At 32.1% G+C, this 20,638-nt stretch overlaps 1 protein-coding gene across 1 annotated transcript in view; it reads right to left on the bottom strand.

The window, feature by feature from the left end:
• The window catches only part of LOC145332496 (nephrin-like), a 195,992-nt gene that overhangs the window by 48,254 nt on the left and 127,100 nt on the right, over window positions 1–20,638 (bottom strand). Inside the window, exons 34-36 of the mRNA XM_080177499.1 lie at window positions 8,726–8,820; window positions 5,438–5,540; window positions 5,271–5,349 (exon numbers count right to left, since the gene is read on the bottom strand). Coding sequence (XP_080033625.1) covers window positions 5,271–5,349; window positions 5,438–5,540; window positions 8,726–8,820 — 277 coding nt within the window. The remainder of the gene's footprint in view (window positions 1–5,270; window positions 5,350–5,437; window positions 5,541–8,725; window positions 8,821–20,638) is intronic.

Consider the following 20,638-nt stretch of genomic DNA (forward strand, 5'->3'; position numbering starts at 1 on the left):
AATGAAGTTACCTAACCTAGGGTAATGAAATGCACTATGTCCCAATTTAGGTTCTGACACTAAAGTCAAAGCACCTTCGAAGGCACTGTGTATCACATTTAGCGTTTTTGCTATAGGTGCCACCCTTTTCGGTTAAAAAAGCCCATTTGCTAGGAGTTTTAAAACTTTGATATCTATATGCTGACGGGTATCTTTACTCGCGCCGACCCGGGCGATAAAACTTGCAGGTATCTTTACTCGCACCGAGGCGGACCTATAAAGCACGTAAAAAACGATACAAAAATCATATAAAAATAATAATTTGAAAAAAACAATTGGATCAAGTCAAGCTGAGTGTGCCAATGGCAACAAGTAAAACAGAGCGTGCCAATATTACCCCTAGTCAAGTAGAGTATGCCAATATTCCCCCAAGTAAAACATAGTATGCCAATATTTCATCAAGTAAAGCATGGTATGCCAATAGTTTATCAAACAAAGCAGCATGACAAAAAAAAATTTAAAAAAAGAATTTAACATATTTTCCTATTTGTATAATAATAATTCAACCTACAAAGTTACTACTTTATGTACGTAAAATATATAGCAGTTGCGTCCCCAGCATCTAGGAGCTCTCGATTTTAATTAGTAGAAAAGTTACGAAAATTAGCCTAAAACCATAAAAATTTCAAACAAAAGATCTCAATCGATGGACTGTTATGGTTCTTCTTTCAATGTAGCTTCTTATTGGTTCTTCAAAATACCATGATTTTGTTACAATAGTTTTTCTTTTTAAAACTTAAATGTAAAGGAGATTTTCAGCTCTCTCCTTCCCTCAAATGCCCCTAGAGACATCAAATTTTAGAAAAAGCATATCCTGACAAGTAAAGAAGAGTATGCCAATATTAAGCCGAGTAAAGCAGAGTGTGCCAATATTCCCCCTAGTCAAGTAGAGTATGCCAATATTCCCCCAAGTCAAGTAGCGTGTGCCAAAACAGGCTATTGGCATACTTAGCTTGACTTGATCCAAACAATTCACAAATGGATGTACTTGCCAATAAACTTTAAATTTCAAGAAAAAAATCAGCAACTTTACTACATAAACAAAAAAGTTAGGAGGGGTATTTTGAAATCACCTCGTTTTTCTTGGTTTTCAAATTTTGTTGAGCTATACCGGCAAACGGAAGTAAGCAAAACTGCCTGCTCCAGGGGGAAATGAAAACCAGGGTAGTAGAGGGGGGATTCATACTGAGAATGATGCAATTAAGAAACTGGGAACCGGATTTTTTTTGGTTTTCGGTAACCGGGCGATAAAAACTGGTTCGTCACTAATGGGTTAATCAATAAAATTCGTGACAAAACAAAGACCTTAACTAGAATCATTTTTGACAAACAAAATTTTTAAAAAGCATTGTATTGCTGCGCTTTTTAGGGCCATTCATACTTTTATATAACTTTGACTTTGTACTTTAATTTATAATATATAAGAATATGCCCCTGGAAAGATATAAATGTTGAGTATTTGCCAAACACACAGACCTTTCATCATGATTAAAATCTTAGGTAGAATCCTGTTTGGAATTTTGTGGATTTATGATAACCTCTCATATTTTCTTTTATAATAATTAAGCATTTCTATAATTAGGATTGGTCCGTCCATAACAGATAGGTCTGATTTAGGTGTGTTACAATTGTCCTTTCAATTTTAAACTTGGCATGGTGATTCTTATACTATTAAGGTACAATCTAGAAAGTGTTGCAACTCTACAATCTTTACCAGAATATCAGTACGTCCATTTAAAACATGTGAATTTTTAATCTTTTATCAACTTCGCTTTTACCTATGTTGTCATTCTTGTGTTTGAGAAGTAAAGGTTTTACATACTTTTGATGTGTTAGTTTGTCTATGCATAGTGACGGTTAGCTCTAATTTAATAAGGTATCATCTAAGGAAAAGTTTCTTCTCTAAAGGCATTGTTATGACTCAGAAGGCCTTGACATTTATAAATTGTTATGATATCTCTTATGGTTTAAGAGATAGCAAGAGGAGGCGGGTTGAATGTCGGGCTCTTTACATAAATCAGCCTTATTTTTTATTTTTTTTAAGGAAGGGGGAGGGATACACTTGTGATACAAGCGATGTTAATAAATCTTAACTCTTCTAGATATTCAAACCTTAATTTAATTTAATATGGAAAGATATATTTAGATTTAGTCGCTATTGTTTATTTTTAGAAAATTTATTTTGGGATATATTAATCTAACAAACAAGGCAAGTCGTTTTTCGGTCTGACATAAAATTGCATTGGTCAAAAATACCCTTAAAAATAATCAGATTAAAAGAATAGTTCAAGAAAGATAGAAAAAGTATCCTAAAGAAAAAATCATAATTAGTGATACAGTTTAGTCAGATTTCTTTAATATTAGTCGATTCAATTTCCCCTATGTACATAATGAATAATCGCACGGCGCAATAACATATGATATATATAATAGAGAAGCTTTGCAGCACAAAAGAATAAAAAATTTTATAATATAACGTAGCTTGATGTCTGTCCGTCCGTCTATCTATCTGTTTGTCCGTCTGTCTGTCTCTTAAGATTTCGGTAACCACTGAACCGATTGGATTCTACTCTTCAGGAAATATACCTACTGGTCCTGTAGTGGTTTTAGGCTATTTCCTTTTTACTCCCACAACCCCCCCCCCCCCCATTTTTTAATGTATTAGTGGTAGCATTGGTTGCATTTATTTTTTTTTAATTACCTCTTGGGGAAAGCCCCGAGAGGCTAGGGCCGAAGGCGCCAGTATCTTATAACGAAGTATCGATATTACGTCAGTCATGGCCATGAATGACACCAAATGCCTTAATAATACCTAAAAACAAAGCTTTAAGGTTTGTCCACCACCATATTAAGCAAAGACAAGGTTATTATAACTAGGTTGTAACCTAATTAAAAAGTTAACAGTCTGTTTCAAAATAGTTGTGTGCTTTCGTTTTCGCACAATTATCACAAGAACATAAACTAGTTGTTCTCCTTTGCTCCATTATATTAACATCAATAAACATTAAGGCGGGTTCATATCGGAATTAGACAAAGAGGGGATGTGTAACAGATAAAACTAATAAAATAAAAATTTCTGACCGAAAAAGAATTTTAAAAAATTTAGTTTAAGAACACGACCACTTAAAAATGTATTTCATTAATGAAAAATATGCAAAGACGATATTCACTTATTATCTCAGTTCCTTATAGTGCTAGAGGGCTAAATATTTTTGTGCATTTCTCCAGTTTAATAATGCGACTATAAGTCAGTCAAAGTCATATTTGGCTTCCTTACCCTTTATTTACCAACCTTTTGCCAACGACCAGACATACAATTGTATAGCTATTTGTAAATGAAAGTAAAAAAAATATTGAATCTGAACTATGGCTTCATGGTGCTGCCAGGAAAGGCCTTGAGGAGTAGAATCAGGAACATTTGTCCGTTTCAAAATATCTCGTCCCTAGCCTTAGAAAAGACTAAAAAACACCATTTTTTAAGGTTTATTGAGAATTGTCCAATTTGTAAAGGTTTTTTGGGGTTTTCTCAGGCTAGGAACGAGATTTTTTGAATCGGTCAAAAGTTCCTGATTCTACTTCTCAATGCATTTCCTGGGAGCACCATGAAGCCATAGTTTTAATTCAATAATTTTTTGACACCCATTTACAAAAAGCTAAACAATTGAATGTCTGGTCGTCAGCGGTTTTAAGACTTAAAATAAATTTTAAATCATCCACAGGTGTATTTTACTCAAAAAAAAATTTTGCTGATCCCCGCTTTGGTCTTAGAAAAGAAATGTCCAAAATCGACCCACCCTAATAAACATCCCCTATTATGTAGTGCTATTGTGAAATTTATTGCACATCTCCAATTATATTTATACAGGGCACTCTGGACGTATTGCAAAAAAGTGTTTTGAAATATATTACATAATAAGTTGATATTTCATCATATTATAATCTTATAAGTTAAATATTTATGTTTTGAAAGATCTGTAAACGTCTTGTCAATTTACATAGAATAAATATGTCGTTTTTATGATTTTCTTAAAATTTGCCTGATTTATGTTATTTTCTTTTTTACCTAATATGGGACACTTTAAGTTCGACACTCCTTCCTAACATAAATATAAAGAGTATATGAAGTCTACAACTTTTATAATAAGTAATTAAAAGTTTGTTAGATAAAAAAAGAATTCAAGTGATGTGTGTATGTAGGTATTTTCACTTTACTTTTTCTTATTATTTTTTATTTTTGCTTATAACGGATAAATAAAATAGAAAACATACCTAAATTTTGTTTAAATAAAATCAATCCATCTTTAATACAAAGTAGCTTGATGTTTGTCTGTCTGTCCGTCCGTCCGTCTAAAGCTTAAGATCTCGGTAACCACTAAACCGAATGGATTCTACTCTTCAGGGTATATACCTATCGGTCCTGTGGTGGTTTTAGGCTATTTTCTTGGGGGGTGGGACACCCCCAACCCCCCCAAAAAATAAAAAAAATCATCCCCATTTTTTTTGCAGAAGATTTCCTTGGTCCTTTTTTTGCAGAAGATTTCCTTGGTCCTTTTTTTTGCAGAAGATTTCCTTGCTCCTTTTTTTTATGCAGAAGATTTCCTTGGTCCTTTTACGAATTTCGACAAAAAAATTTTTTTGATTACCTCTTGGGGCAAAGCCCCTAGAGGCTAGGGGCGAAGCCGCTAGTTTAGTATATAGCTGATATAAATATATTTTTTTCTGTTTATCTTAGGAAGGTATTGGACATTGAACTAGTACCCAAAGTTTTATCAATATATCTATTTATCCATTTATATATGTCTTTCTAAGTATATATGTATATCTATCCATCCATAACTGTCTATCTATCTATCTATACATGTCTATTTATCCATCTATTTATGTATCTCTTCCATCTATAAACGTCTATCTATCCACCTATATCTATCTATCTATGTCTATCTATCCTTCTAATATGTCTATCTATCAATTTATTTATGTCTTTCTATCTTTCTATGTATGTCTATCCATTTATATATGTCTATTTATCCATATGCAATTATATATCTATACATTTTTATATGTCTATCTATTCATCTATAACAGTCTATCTATCCATCTATAACAGTCTATCTATCCATCTAAAATGTCGATCTATCCATCTATCTATGTATGTATATTCAGATAAAATGTTTATCTATCAATCTTTTTATATCCATCTTCATATGTCTATCTATCTATCATTCTATTACCTCTCTGGCTGCGCCATCTGCGGGGAAAGAAAATCTACTCATGTCCAAACGTCCATCTCCCTCCTTCTCCCAAAATATGCTAAAGAAAAGATAAGAAATTGACATGTTTAAATTATATTTTTGAAGAATTCTTTAATAACTTTTTGAAAATACTCGTAATAACTTACCTAACTCTAGGATAACCATACGCATAGCAGGATATATTAGCGGGGAACATTCGCTTCTCAGAGAACTTGCTAAACCTGCTAAACTTGCGGATTTGCGGAGCAACTGAAATTAAAATAAGCTTGTTAAAGTCAAAAGTCGTGTTATCAAAGTGTTAAAACTTTCTGAAAAGAATTGTTTTGAAATCTATCTATTCCTTATTGTTTTCTAAAGCCTAATTTCAATAAATAAACAATACTTTTATCTAGGTCTGTAATTTACAGAACTTGGTATTCTGAACGGCCAACTAAATTTCTATTTAGAAAGAAAAGTGGTACAGTCCTGGTTATAATTTAATGGACTATATCCCCCCCCCTTCCAGTATTAGAATTTATTTATATTTTTAGAGTGAAACAGGAATAAGATTTTTTAAGATAAATTAATAATCTTCCCCAAACACTATTATACTGATTAAAGATAATTTTTATTAATTAAAATTTTTCTTAAAACAATTAATCCAAAAAAGCTAGTTATAAAGCATAAAATTCATTTCTAATCTATTGCAACCTTCCCTCTCTCTCTACTTTCATCTAGACGCTTTTTATAGCTCTAATCCGCCAGGGCTTACATAACCTAACCAAAAATATCCTAAAGTGGTCCTCTTTCAGTTAAAAGAATGTTGATAGATGTTTGCAATTAAATATACTTTTATAATCGTTTGAGAAATCAGTGAAAAAGGATAATTAAATAACAGTTTATAAACATGGTTTAAAGAATGTATTGTAATATTTTAGTTAAATTCCAATAAAGTTTAATTACACGATGATAAAATCTTTTCCCTCTAGATTTTTGCGATTTTAAAAGATACCCGTTAGTAGATCTCTATAACGGAATCTTTTTTTACAACAAAAACTTTGGATTTTTTATTGGATATATTTTTGACCAGTGGAAAAGTGGGAAAGAAAAATGTAATTGAATAATGTTTCATATTACCAATGTCTTTTTCCCGTATACAAAAACATTTAAAAAGAATAGCCTAATAGGGGTTAAAAGTGCATTTAAAGGATCAAATGATATCTTTTACAAAAAAAAAAACATAGCATATAAATAATTCCACTTTTTTTACATTATCGTAAGTAGGTATTACCCTCTTATAGAGAGTAAATCTTGCTTTTAATGTTCTTAAATTCTTGAATTAAAAAGAGAACTTAATATGCCTTTATAGTTTTAAGCTTTAGACAAATTACAAGATTGTCTGTGTCCTTAAATCCCACATTAAATGCAAACAAAGTTTATAAAAAAAAACAAGGATGAAAACTTTTATAGAAGCACAGCCAATACAATAAATTAAAGTAGGTCTTTGGGAGCTTTTTATTCCGTCTAACCATTAATTGAATGATCTTTGCCTAGAAGTTTTCAAAATTGCTGCATACTCTATGGAGTCTTAAGGACAGAAAAGTTGTATTACTAAAAAGGATTCTATAACACATGTTGAGAAAAAAAACAAAGTTAAAGAGTAGCTGCGCTACTTTTTAAAAGGGATAAAATTCGCAGAGAGAAACTTGGAAAAGTGCAATTTTTTTGTTTTGAGTTTTTGTGCCCCAAATTATTGGTTTGGTCTGTGTGTAGTAAAGATTGGAAGCTAGCTAAAAGTTGCTGGATATACTTAAATCAAAACAAATTTAAGGGGAAGTAATATGTAGTAAAAATTATAATTTCAGCGAACTTTAGCAGATACACCAGAATTTACTTCCAACTGTTTTTTAGCTGCTAAAAGCACAACAAGTAAAAAATATGAAGCAGTTGTCAAACTGCACTTTTTCGATATTATTCATATATCCCAAAGCAGCTATAAATCTGAAGACTTTAAGATATCCTAGTATTAAAGCTTTGTTAAAAATTTTTTGAAACCTCTTTTTTCTATTTTTAAAGAAAACAATAGCTCCTCTGTATATAAAGAAACTCTTCTAAATTATTTGTTTCCAATAAATGGAAAGAAAATATTTGAGATTCTTGAAGGTAGGTAATTCTAATACATAATTTACTTTTATACATATGTATGTCTATAATACAAAGTAGAATGATATTTGTCTATCTGACCGTTCGTGTTTCTGTTACAATTATCACTAAGGCTTTGTTTTTCAGGGAATATGTCTACTAATCATTCCATGAATGTAGAAGCTATTATCCTGTAACCCCCTACCCCCCCCCCAAAACCAGAAATCTATAATACAAAGTAGAATGATGTCTGTCCGTCCGTCTGTCTGTCTGTCTGTCTGTCCGTCTGTCTGTCCGTCCCTTAAGATCTCGGTAACCACTGAACCGATTGGATTCTACTCTTCAGGGAATATACCTACTGGTCCTGTGGTGGTTTTAGGCTATTTTCTTGGGGGGTGGGACACCCCCAACCCCCCAAAAAACAAAAAATCCCCCCCCCATTTTTTTTTTTTTTAAGATTTCCTTGGTCCTTTTACGAAAAAATTTTTTGATCACCTCTTGGGTCAAAGCCCCTAGAGGCTAGGGGCGAAGTCGCTAGTATAATAACAAAGTACGATCATCATAGCCGCCCTTCTAATGATAATAAAATATAAATATATAAGAGAGGATTTAAATCTATAAATAAACCAAATTATAAAACCCACATAGGCTGACCTTAAAACCTTATAGTCAATAAAACCCAAAGATCCAAGGATAGGGCAATGGACGAAAAAATAATTTTCCCTCCAAATTCAATTCGAGAAATATAAGTTTTAGTTTTTTTTATTATGACAATCAAGGAAAGTCGGTGTCATATTTTTGTCATAATTTATCCCTCCCCCCCCCCTCCCTGATCTTTGAATGAAAATCTGATTCAGCAAAGAAAATATATTTCTTCTATAAGAAATCAAACAGATAAAATAGAAGAAAATTCTAAATAAAATATAGGGAGAGCTTCATCAATAAACGTTTGTCTGTCCGCCTGACTGGTTTGTTTATTTGTCTATCTATCCATTTTTTGGTCTTATCTAAATAAATCCATATATCTAATAACTTAGAATGTATGACTATCTACTCCGGGAGAGAGGGGATATTGGACTGTAAATTACACTAGTAGTACCCAAGTTTATATTCACGGTTTCTTGCTCGTAGGCTTGTAAAATTTGAGTACTTTTATTGACTTTTAATGGGTTGATCAAAAACAATCACTGTCCAAAGTTCAAACTTTTCTACCAGTAATTGTAATCAACAAAATGGGTAATATATCAATTTATCGTATATTGACTTATCCCTTCGTCCTATCTATCAATCAAACTATCTGGCTCTATACTTACAGTGTACTTGAACCCTGGAGTCCCTAATATCTGGAACACTCTGAGCGGGTGAGTGGACCCCATTGTCTGCAATGCACCTGTACACGCCTCTGTCATCCTGCAGGTCAAACAAACATTATTCATCTATTATTTTTGGGACATCTGCCATCATTTTTTCAAAAATCTAACACAGTTTCCAAAAGATTTTCAAGGAACTCTTGAAATTAAGTCCTAAGAAGCTTAAAACCACAGAAAAAAAAGAATTTAAAAATATTATTTTGACCTCCAAAAAATAGGAAGCAAAACAGTTTTTCTTCAGACATATAAAAAATCCCTTTATAAAAGTTTATCTATTACTTCTATAATTTTAATGAAATTATTTAAATTATATAAATAATTTTTCTATGAAATTAGGAAAATATCATCCTACTATAAAATCCATAAGGTAAATTTGTAAGAAACACTTTCCTTAATAAAAACAAGAGTTAGGGATTAATAATCCTTTTATGGCCTACCTCAAAGATTTCTTCAAATTTAGCAAAAAAAAGTCAGTTTTTGGTATCTTAAGTTTCTAAAAGTTAAGCCTTATCATTTCTGTATAAAAGAATTTTAATATTTTTAAAGTGCTTTTTTCTCCAAATTAATCTTCTATTTTAAAAGCTAAATCTATGGATACTGTGTTTTCCGTTTTTAATTTGGTATTTCAGATTTACTTTCTATTTGAATAGTTGCTATTGGTTCTAACTTTTGCTGTTAAAATATTTGTTTAGTATGAAAGAACACTATGGCTTTATGTTTCTAACATGAGCAAAATAAATGTGTGGTTGGCTTTCAAGTCAGGGATACAGAGATAGGATTATGGGAAGAAAATTATACATCCCCCAATATGTTAAGTGTCAGGGAGGGAAGGGGACAATGGGCTCTTTATCACACTAGCCACCAAAGTTTTATAGGAAAGTTTTCTTGATCATGAGCTTTGACTTCATTTGGTACTTTGATTAAAATTTTGATTTGTTTCAGTGAGTGTCCAAAAGTTTCAACCTCTATTTGTAATCAACTGAAACGGGTATCATCATTGGGAATGTACAACAATTTATCGGCCACTGTCTTATCCCTTTAGATCACTGATAATTAGTAACCTATTTATATAAGGGGGGGAAGAAGGGGTGTATATTTTTATAAACCCCATATCTCCATACATACATCCCTGGAGAGTTTGAAGTAAAATTATTATTCAGTCTCCGTGCCTCACATAGAATAATCTACAAAGAAATTATCTGCTGGAAAAATTGTCAACAATAACATTACTAACATTTTTTGAACCATTAAGAAGGCATTGTGTTGTGAAAACAAAAATGTTTAAACGTTAAACATGAAAGAAAATATTGAAAAAGAAAAGGTATTTTGCCTCTAAATTCTCTGTGAAAGCAAATTGATTATCACCAATACATACTTAAAATTTAAAAATAATTGTAGAACGCTGAAATTGTGATTGAAAAACAATTTGATTTTTCTACTATTGCTATATGTAACTGCTTAATGTTTATTCAGTTTCTGTTATAGCAATGCCCCTAGCATCTCAGGACATTTAAAGAACTGGAGACAGGAGAAGAAAATACATTCAATGACCTACACAAAGCTTCCCTGAAATACAGAATTCAATTAATTCCGTCGAAAACAGACAAAGAATCTTACAACATATTTTAAATGGTGGCAAAAAATTATATATTAGAAGATTTTTTGACCTAACCTCCAAGCTAATATCGAATCAATTCTAAGCTTTTCACAAAATTGAAGACTGGTCGGGTGCAAGATCTTAATGGAAAATTTACAGACAAACATCCAGCTACTTTAAACATATTTTCTGTCTTATTCTATGATTTGTCCCCTAATTGTCTCGGCTTTAGAAACAGATACAAAACAAAGAATTACAAAAATTGCAAGGTTTAGCTGGATTACTTATAAATGAAAATTTTCTCAAAAAGTCTAATAATGTAAGAAACTAAATGCTTCCCCCTAGTCTCTAGGGGAGAGCGTAGGGGGTCTATAAAAAAGTCTAAAACTACTACAAGACAATAGTAAAGTTTCCGATAATCTTAAGCTCAAGACAAAAAAAACTTACTACTTTATATTTTAGGATAAGCATCAACTTTTTTAGTTAAAATTATCAAAAAATTTAAAAATTTTGTTTACTAAAATTCAATATTTTTTTTAATTCTTATGGTTTAAATTTCTGTATTACAGCATTGTTTCTAGCAGAACAAAAAGTAGAGAAACTTATAGTTTGCAATTATTAGCCTCATTCTGCAAACAAAACAATTACAGTAAGAAATGCAAGAGTATAACATAAAAGTGGCATTTGGCAGGAATCTAAAGGGACAAGACAATGGCCGATAAATTTATGTACATCCCCAATGATGATAAAAAAATATTATATTACTTCTGTGGTTGAAACGTTCAGACATTCAACTTAATGAATTTACCAATCAAAATTTAAAATAGTCTCCAAAGTTGTTGAGCCAACGAAAAAGAAAACGTTATTGTAATCTTAGGTATGTATGCTTTGCATTGTTCAATAAAGTGTAATACATATAACAGGGTAAGAAAGGGGGGGGGGGAATATTTAATTTATAATATCAGGAAGAAAATAGTTATTTCTCGCATCGTATTATAAACGGCTTTCCGCGGATATAGAATGTACAATAATAAGATTAAAACTAGTTTTTTTAGCCCCGTGGTGCCGAAGGCACCAACTAAAAAAACTGGTTTTAATCTTATGATTGTACATTTTTATATTTGTAGAAAGCTGGATATAATACGATGCTAGACATAGTTTTTTTGTATGGATGAGAACCGGTTCCTATCCACCGGATTCGAATGAATACGAGAAAATAATTTCTTAAGATATTATTTCCTATCCTAAAGCATAACAGGTAGGTAGGTAGGACGATATGTCTCAACACTCTCGCCAAAAATTCAAATCATCAAATCTGCAATTTTTACTAAAGCAATGTTTCTTTCCTTTTTTACCTATCGTTTCCAGAGGTGGATTCTTAAAAAAAGTTCGCCCCACTAATTGCTTAGTGGGGCCAAATTGTTTCTGTGATAAATCCACCAAAATCACATTAAAATCTACAAAAAATAAACAAAACTATAGAAGGGTTATGAACATGAACTAAGCGATTAGTGGGGCAATTTTTTTTAAGAATCCACCTCAGGAATCTGAAAAGATAAGACAATGGCCTATAAATGTATGTACCTCTTCAATGATTCTACACAAAATTAACCCTTCTTTAGATTTGAATTAGTGGTTGAAACGTTTGAACACCCAACTTAATGAACCAACCAAGCAAAGTTCAATAAAAATCCTAAAAGTTGTCAAGTAAACGAATAAGAAAACCTTATCAAAAACTTTGAAGACTAGTGTAATAAAAAGCTTAATGTCCCCTTCCTCCCTGTATCGTTTCCCTTCATATTTTGTTTGCTATTGTTGTGTCTTTGTTTGGCGATTATTAAAAATTGGATGTGGTAATATGCGGAAGTGATGATACACCAGGTAAGCCTTTAGCCTATGGACCATAATTTTGATTTATAACAATGTCTGCAACCATTATCAGGAAGACAGGGGATAATTGGCTGTTTATAACACTAGTCCCCAAAGTTTTATAATAACGTTCTCTTACAACTTTGGGAACTTTTTATTGAATTTTGATTGGTTGGATCATTACGTGGAGTGTCCAAGCACTAATTGTAATCTACAGGAGAGGGAATTTTGTGTATCAGCATTGGAAATAATCATTAATTTATAGGCCATTGTCTTATCCCTTTAGATCCCTAAACTATTACAATATAGGGATACTAGCGGTTTCGCCCCTAGCCTCTAGGGGCTTTGCCCCAAATGCTTTGATCAATCCAATTTTTCGTATTTTAGATTTAAAATAAAAAAGAAAAAAAATTTTTTTTTTGGGGGGGGGGAATTTTTTTGGGCGGGGGGGGGGGGTTAGTCGATCCTACTTTTTTTATTTTAGTTTTTTTTTGGGGGGGGTATTTTTCATTTTTTTGGGGGGGTTGGGGGTGTCCCCCCCCCCAGAAAATAGTTATAAGCCTTCCCGGGACTTATGAGAAGCTACCCTGTAAAGGAGAACCCGATCGGTTCAGCGGTTAGCGAGATCCTTCGCTACAAACAAACAGACCCACAGACAAACAAACAGACCTACAAACTGACAGACAGACAAACAAACAAACAGACAGACATCGTTCTACTTTGTATTATAGACGAGGAGCTGCGCCCCTAGCATCTAGAGGCTCTATATTCGAAGGGATAAAGAAAATAGCTTAAAACTATACCCAGACTTATTTCTAAAAAAAAATTTCCTAAAACCATCTCAACGATTAAAAGAAGCTTTCCTCTAAAGGAGAACCATATCGGTTCAGTGGTTAGCGAGATCCTTCGCTACAAACAAAAACGCTTAGTACTTTATATAATAGGATATGGAAATCTTTCGCCTAAAGTTTTTACAATTCAGAAAGGGAGAAGAATTTAATCTATATCACATTCTTATTTACAATTTGTACTGGCTACTAAGGTATCATTCAACACATAAAAATTGGAGGAATAATTAATTTGTTTTCTATTGTACTATCTGTGCAGAGTAAGGATAAAAATATTCTAAAAACAATTATTAATAGAGCATTAAAAAACTAAATTTTTTCCAACTTACATTCAAAGCAGTTACAATTTAAAACTCCAAATTCCATTAGCTATAAAGTGTATGCCGGCCAAATGCATCTACAACCAATTTTCTTACAATGCACATTGGGGCAAATCAATCAAAAAGGGGATTTAATTATTTAGTACCCTTAAAATTCATCCCACAAAAATTTCATTTTATACTTTTTTGTAGGCAATTTAACAACGAACAAATTTGCTTTTATGTTTTTTTCTGTCATTTGAAAGGAACATAGAGATAAAGGTCATTTAATGAAGGTAGATGGAAAATTACCGGATTAACCCCTCCCCTAAAATAGCGCCCCCTTACCCTATCCATCTATCTATTAATCTATCTATCCATCCGTCTATCTATCCATCTATCTATCAATCTATCTATCCATCTATCTATCCATCAATCTATCCATCTATCTATCCATCTATCTATCCATCTATCTATCTATCTATCCATCTATCTATCTATCCATCTATCTATCTATCCATCTATCTATTTATCCATCTATCTATCCATCTATATATCCATCTAATTATCCATCTATCTATCCATCTATCTATCCATCTATCTATCCATCTATCTATCCATCTATCTATTTATCCATCTATCTATCCATCTATATATCCATCTAATTATCCATCTATCTATCCATCTATCTATCCATCTAGTTATCCATCTATCTATCCATCTAGTTATCCATCTATCTATCCATCTATCTTACCATCTATCTATCCATCTATCTATTCATCTATCTATACATCTATCTATCCATCTATCTATCCATCTATCTATCCATCTATCTATCCATCTATCTATTCATCTATCTATCCATCTATCTATCCATCTATCTATTCATCTATCTATCCATCTATCTATCCATCTATCTATCCATCTAGTTATCCATCTATCTATCCATCTATCTTACCATCTATCTATCCATCTATCTATTCATCTATATATCCATCTATCTATCCATCTATCTATCCATCTATCTATCCATCTAGTTATCCATCTATCTATCCATCTATCTTACCATCTATCTATCCATCTATCTATTCATCTATCTATACATCTATCTATCCATCTATCTATCCATCTATCTATCCATCTATCTATCTATCCATCTATCCATCTATCTATCTATCCATCTATCGATCCATCTATCTATCCATCAACTATTTATCTATCTATCCATCAACTATCCATCTATCTATCCATCTATCTCTCCATCTATCTATCCATTTATCTATTCATTTATCTATCTATCCATCCATCCATCTATCCATCCTTCTTATCCATCTGTCTATCCATCTGTCTATCCATTTACTCATCCATCTATCTATCTATCTATCTATCCATCCATCTATCCATCCCTCTATCCATCTGTCTACCAATCTGTCTATCCATCTGTCTATCCATTTACTCATCCATGTATCTATCCATGTATCTATCCATATATCTATTCATCTACCTATCCATCTATCTATCCATCAAAGTATTCAAAGTGTCAAATTTAATTCATTTCAGTAGAAGGAGAGAGGATGGTGTAAAGGGGTGGATGGGTATTCTTATTTTAGCAAGCTACAAGTTTCACTTAATAATAAATCCATTATAAATGTGAGCATGATTGACATAAATTTTTATTGGCTAATATCTATATTTATAATGATATTATGATTCTTGTTTACTGTTTATATGTATACTAGCAGTTTCGCTTCTAGCCTGTATGGGCTTTGCTCCAAGAGGTAATTAAACAAGGATGACAACATCCATAGAAGCGAAGCTCTGAAATGGAAGGACAAACAAAATCTAACACTTGTGAAGTGTCAGAACTAAATATTAATGCATGTCTATACAAAATTGTAATTAAAACTGATTTAAATACATGTTACTGTTTAAGGACATACTGACGTTTTTAGGACTTTTTATAGAGATGCTTCGCTTATAACACTATACCTTATTGTACTAGGAATCAGTATTAAAAAATCAGATGAATAGGATATTTTTAACATTCAAAACCATTATCTGTTGTCATAAAATTAAAAAATCAGCTTGTTTTAAATGTATGTACGGACTTTCTGGTAACGATTATAGATATGCTGTGCTTTCTAAGTCGTACCTAACTGTTGTAGAAAACGACATGAAAAGTTTAAAATCGATAGGACAATTCTAGCCTGTTTAAATTAACTAAAAGAGCTAACTGTAACAGACGTACGGACGGACCGATCCTAATTATAGAAATATGAAAAAATTTAGAGGATTTTTTTTGTAAAATAGCTTTAAACCACCACAGGACCAGTAGATATATTCCCTGAAGATTAGAATCTAATCGGTTTAGTGGTTACTAAGATCTAAAGGGACGGACGGACAGACAGACAGACATTAAGCTACTTTTTATTATAGATTAACGCCCAGGGATCTAAGGAACAAAACAATAACCGATTAATGTATGTACATCCCCAATATTGATACATTAAATAATAAATTATATTACAAAATTGATTGTCTGTAGATGACAATTAGTGGTTGAAAAGTTTTGATACTCATCTTAATGAACCAACCATTAAATAATTAATAAAATTTCCTAAAGTTGTTATGCCAACGAATATAAAAACGTTATCATAAAACTTTGAAGTTTGGGGACTAGTGTAATGTCCTCTCCCTTTCTAAATAAAACTGCTAACGCTAAACATGAAGACCTTGTAACTTCATAATTTAAAAACAAAGCATTACCAATAGACAGACAGATAGACTACTTGCTAATCCAATTTAGAATGATTATAAGAACACTTCGTTATTTGAATATTAACTTTACCTTTCCGCAGTAAGAGAGGGGACATTGGGCTGTTTATAAAACTAGTCCCCAAAGTTTTACAGTTGTGTGTTCAAACGTTTTAACTACTAACTTTAATCTACACAAGGGGTAATTTTGTGTATTACCATTGGGGATGTACATCAATTTATTGACCTTTGTCTTATCCCTTTAGATCCCTGATATTTGTAATAATCCATAGAAACGATTATTCAGTTACATTAAAACATCAAACATAAAGAGGTTTAGATTTAGGTTTAGCCCCCCCCCCCCTCTCCTCTCCATCATTTAGTGCAATAGAACTTGAAAATATTCATTATCAACTTTAATTCAAAGTCTGATCAAATAAATATTTCTCATAACTATGTTTTTGCGTCTTTTATTTATATGTATAACATCTCACATTTTGACTTTAAAAGCGCGTTTAAAAGATTTTCCTAACAAACTTTTCGTGCACCCAACCTCAGAAAACGCGCTAAAAACCCCTACGGGGGCGCGGGGGGGTAAATGAGACCAGTACAGGCGATTATAATATGTCTTTGGGTAATCAAATATCGTATTTTTAGCCGGTGGCAACCGGTGAAAACATGTTTTCTCTTACTGTCTACTTAAATGTTGATTATAAAACAAACAAAAATAAACTAAAATCTTAACTTCAACTAGAATTATTTAGGACTAATATCTTTAATTTGTGTTTTTTTCTTTTATATTGTCAAAATACATGTAGTGCATGACTCACCTGAAGTTATTTTGTCTAATTACGTTAATTCTAAGAGATTTTATAATACTTTTAAAATTGTTGGTGAAACACAAAATATATGCCTTTTTCTGTAAGAAAATTTTTGCATATCTTGACTTTCAGACTTTAGAAAGCTTACTTAAAAAGCGTATTTTTACGATTCCTTTGAAATCTGATGTACATTGGGTATGATAATACTCATAGAATGATTCAAACTTGATTTGGGGGTGGTGAATTGAATCCCCTTGTTGCCCCTATGTGCAATGTCTACCAGTTAACTAGGAAAGCAATCTATTTAATATCCATTGAGCAATCCCTGCAACAACGTGAATATAAATATATACTTTCCAAGCAGATTTCTGTCGGAATTTATGCCACTGAATATCTTTATTGTGTGGTCAGGCTTAGATAAGTATTCTAAAAAAAGTTGTTTTTTTTTTAATTTTATGTTGTTATTACATAACCTAAGACATTAGTCATTATTAAAATTTATACCAGAGCATTTCGATAATAATCATTTATTAAACTGGTCCTTAAAGTCTTATAATAACAACGTTTTCCTTTTAGTTGGCTTAACAACCTTGGAAATTTTTATTGAATTTTAATTAGTTGAGTTTCCGAACGTTACCAACACTAAGTTTAATCTACAAAAGGAGTAATTTTATGTATCATAATTGGGGATGTATTGTACATCAATATATCGGCCAATGTCTTATCCCTTAAGAACAGTGTGGTTTTATGCACATTTTGAGTTTCTCTCTAAGGAGAAGTAAAGCTAACTATAAAGGCAGCTGGTATTAACTAACAGGGATAAAGATATAGGAAAATCCAAATAAAAAAGTAACAGGATGACTGTCTGTGTCTACTACCAAAGGATCTCGATAACCGATATGTTTCCCCTTTATAGTGTAGCTTCTCATAGGTCCTGGAAAGGTTTGTAACTATTTTGGGTAAGGGTACTACCATCTACCATAAAGAAATGCCCCCCCCTCTCGAATATTTTTTCTTCATTTTAAACTAGAATTAAAGGTGGGAATGGAATAACCCCCCAACTTAGAGATCTCTAGGGGTAAAATGCTAAAATAATAATTTATTGGGTAATAGGAAAAGTTAATTTGTCCTCATTTTTTTTTAAATAAACCCTGATAGATTTCAAGCTAATCAATGCCAGAACGAGTTTATAGAGTTTAAAATTTCAGTAAAACATGGATAGGATGTTGTAATGAGAATTAGCAATGTTGTAAGCAATAAAGTCATTGAAATAAGAAACGTATAACTTAGTTACAGATTCTTTTATTTTCTATTCGAGTAAGCAGAACATTACCCCACCCACCCATATAGACAGCACTAGAATTAGCAAGGCATTGCCCCACCCATATAGACAGCACTAGAATTAGCAAGGCATTGCCCCAACCATATAGACAGTGAAATTATCTCTCTGTGAAATTCATATGAGCATAGAAAACATAAAAGTATGGTGAAACCTGCGGTAATATCCTCCCCAGTCTTTATTAAAAATATGTTGGCTTCTTTTATTATTCTGGCAAATTTGCTCTACAAGTCACCAGAGAGTCTGTCGAATTGTCAGTCTTTATGACACTAGCCAGCTATGTGGAGCTATATTTTCAGGATATAATTTTGTGTATCATCATTGGTGATGTACGTACAATGACCTTCGGCCTTTGTTTTATCCCTTAAAAGCCCTGACCTTTTGTCTACCACAGCTCTTCATCCATTACTTAATCACTCCCCTTTAATCCATAGACTGCCCACCAACGCACACAAAGAAATATGCTGCGCAGCTTTCGTGCATACAAGTTCTTGTTTTAGAATTATTCAAAAGTAGGCCTATCTTGGTATATAACATATACTCTCATTTTCTTTTTTTAAAATCAAAATAATGACTAATGGAAAAGGAGTGGAAAATTAACCTTAACTGCAGATCTATGTTGGAGGCTAGTGGAATAATTAACAGAAGAGAAATTTAAATTAATTTACATACTTTTTCCGAACAAACATTCTTTATGTTATGATTTTTATATTGACCAGTTAATAGATTAAATGTGTATTAAAAAAAAAATCATTTTATTTTGTTTTAGAGGTTGATGCCCCATGATTAATGGTATATGAAAACAAAAATAGGAAAGATTATCTAGACACTTAAAAGCAAAGTAAAGAAAAAAGTCTTGTATCTATTTTCAGTTTATGGAGGGGCAATACTGACACTGGTAATAAGTGTCAGTTGATATAGAATACATATAGAATTGTCGTCAATTTAGTTTGCTAACATGGACATCATTAATGGTCAGTTCGTGCATTCAAAGGAGAGGAGGAACTAGGGGGTTTTACTTTATTAGAGTAAATAAAAATCTGTTGTAAAGATCCAAGTAATAACAAATCCAAGTGTCATACTTCACTGGTATTTGCCAAAATGTACAAAAAATTCTTGAATACTACAACAGGGTTTAGTATTTTTAGTAGCGAAGCTACTCTATAATTTGAAATGTCCGTCTGTCCATATGTCCGTATGTCTTAGTTTGGGGGAAACGTGATTTTCTCGGCTTTTATGAAAGATAAAAGGCTGGAATTTTTTGACAACATTCCTATTATTAAGGAGCCCAATTAACTATAAAACATCAATGGCGGTCGGACCGCTTTTTAGCAGGTTTAGGCTATTTTTATATTTTTCACACTTTTGTCTATAACTTTGGTGTTTATGGTCCAATTTCCAAAATTTTTTCAGTTTTAGATATCAAAATAAAATTTCCTGTCATTTCAAGAAAACAACTATGATGGTCAGACTGCCTTTAAGCAGGTTTTAGGCTATTTTTGTATTTTTCACATTTTTATCCATACCTTTGGTGTTTATGGTCTGATTTCCAAAAAATTTTCAATTATAGATATCAAAATTAAATTTCCCGTTGTTTTGTGCAATCCAGTATGTAATTTACTTTGACCGTCAGTCTGTTAGTCATAGTACTGATATATAAGTATTAAATAATTAAAAACAAATGTTGAAAAGGTTTCGTGATTTTTCCCCAATATACATGTTTTTGTGCTTTGCTACTTATGGATGTTGTCATCCTTGTTCTTATTCTGTTCCAAATTTGAAATAAAATTTAGTTTGGTATGCACCATTGCATAAGATTTATTCATAGTTTACCAGGGCTAAGGGATAATTAATTTTTTATTTAAATATGGTTTTCAACCCACCCGATATCCTCTAGTATGCAACTCATTTAGGTTCATTATACCCCAGCAGAATTTTTAAAATTTTATTATTTCTAATCAATACAATTGCGGTGCTTTCCTCAAAGTGTTATCCCCCCCTCTCGACCTTTCTTTTTTAAAATTTAAAAAAGGGGGTGAGTAATCTTTTTCCTATTCTTGAAAACCTGCAAATGGCTCTAATCCTGTGAAGCTACCCGGTTCTCAACATGAACTAACTTTACCTAAAGTAATAAATAAACAAACGAAAAACTATCCCCCTTCCCCAACTCATTATTTTCAATTTATTTCAAAATAGGGGGGATGGGTTTTCTGCTCGACTAGAAACTTTAAAGGAAACCACCACAATTACTAAATAAAATGAATCACAGTAAAAAAAAGTCAGTTTTAAGTTACATATCCCTTTATCTTTTAATTTACATAGAAATATG

The sequence above is a fragment of the Acartia tonsa genome, chromosome 11 (assembly GCF_053477335.1).
Source record: "Acartia tonsa isolate MP-2025a chromosome 11, ASM5347733v1, whole genome shotgun sequence".
Lineage (NCBI taxonomy): Eukaryota > Metazoa > Arthropoda > Copepoda > Calanoida > Acartiidae > Acartia > Acartia tonsa.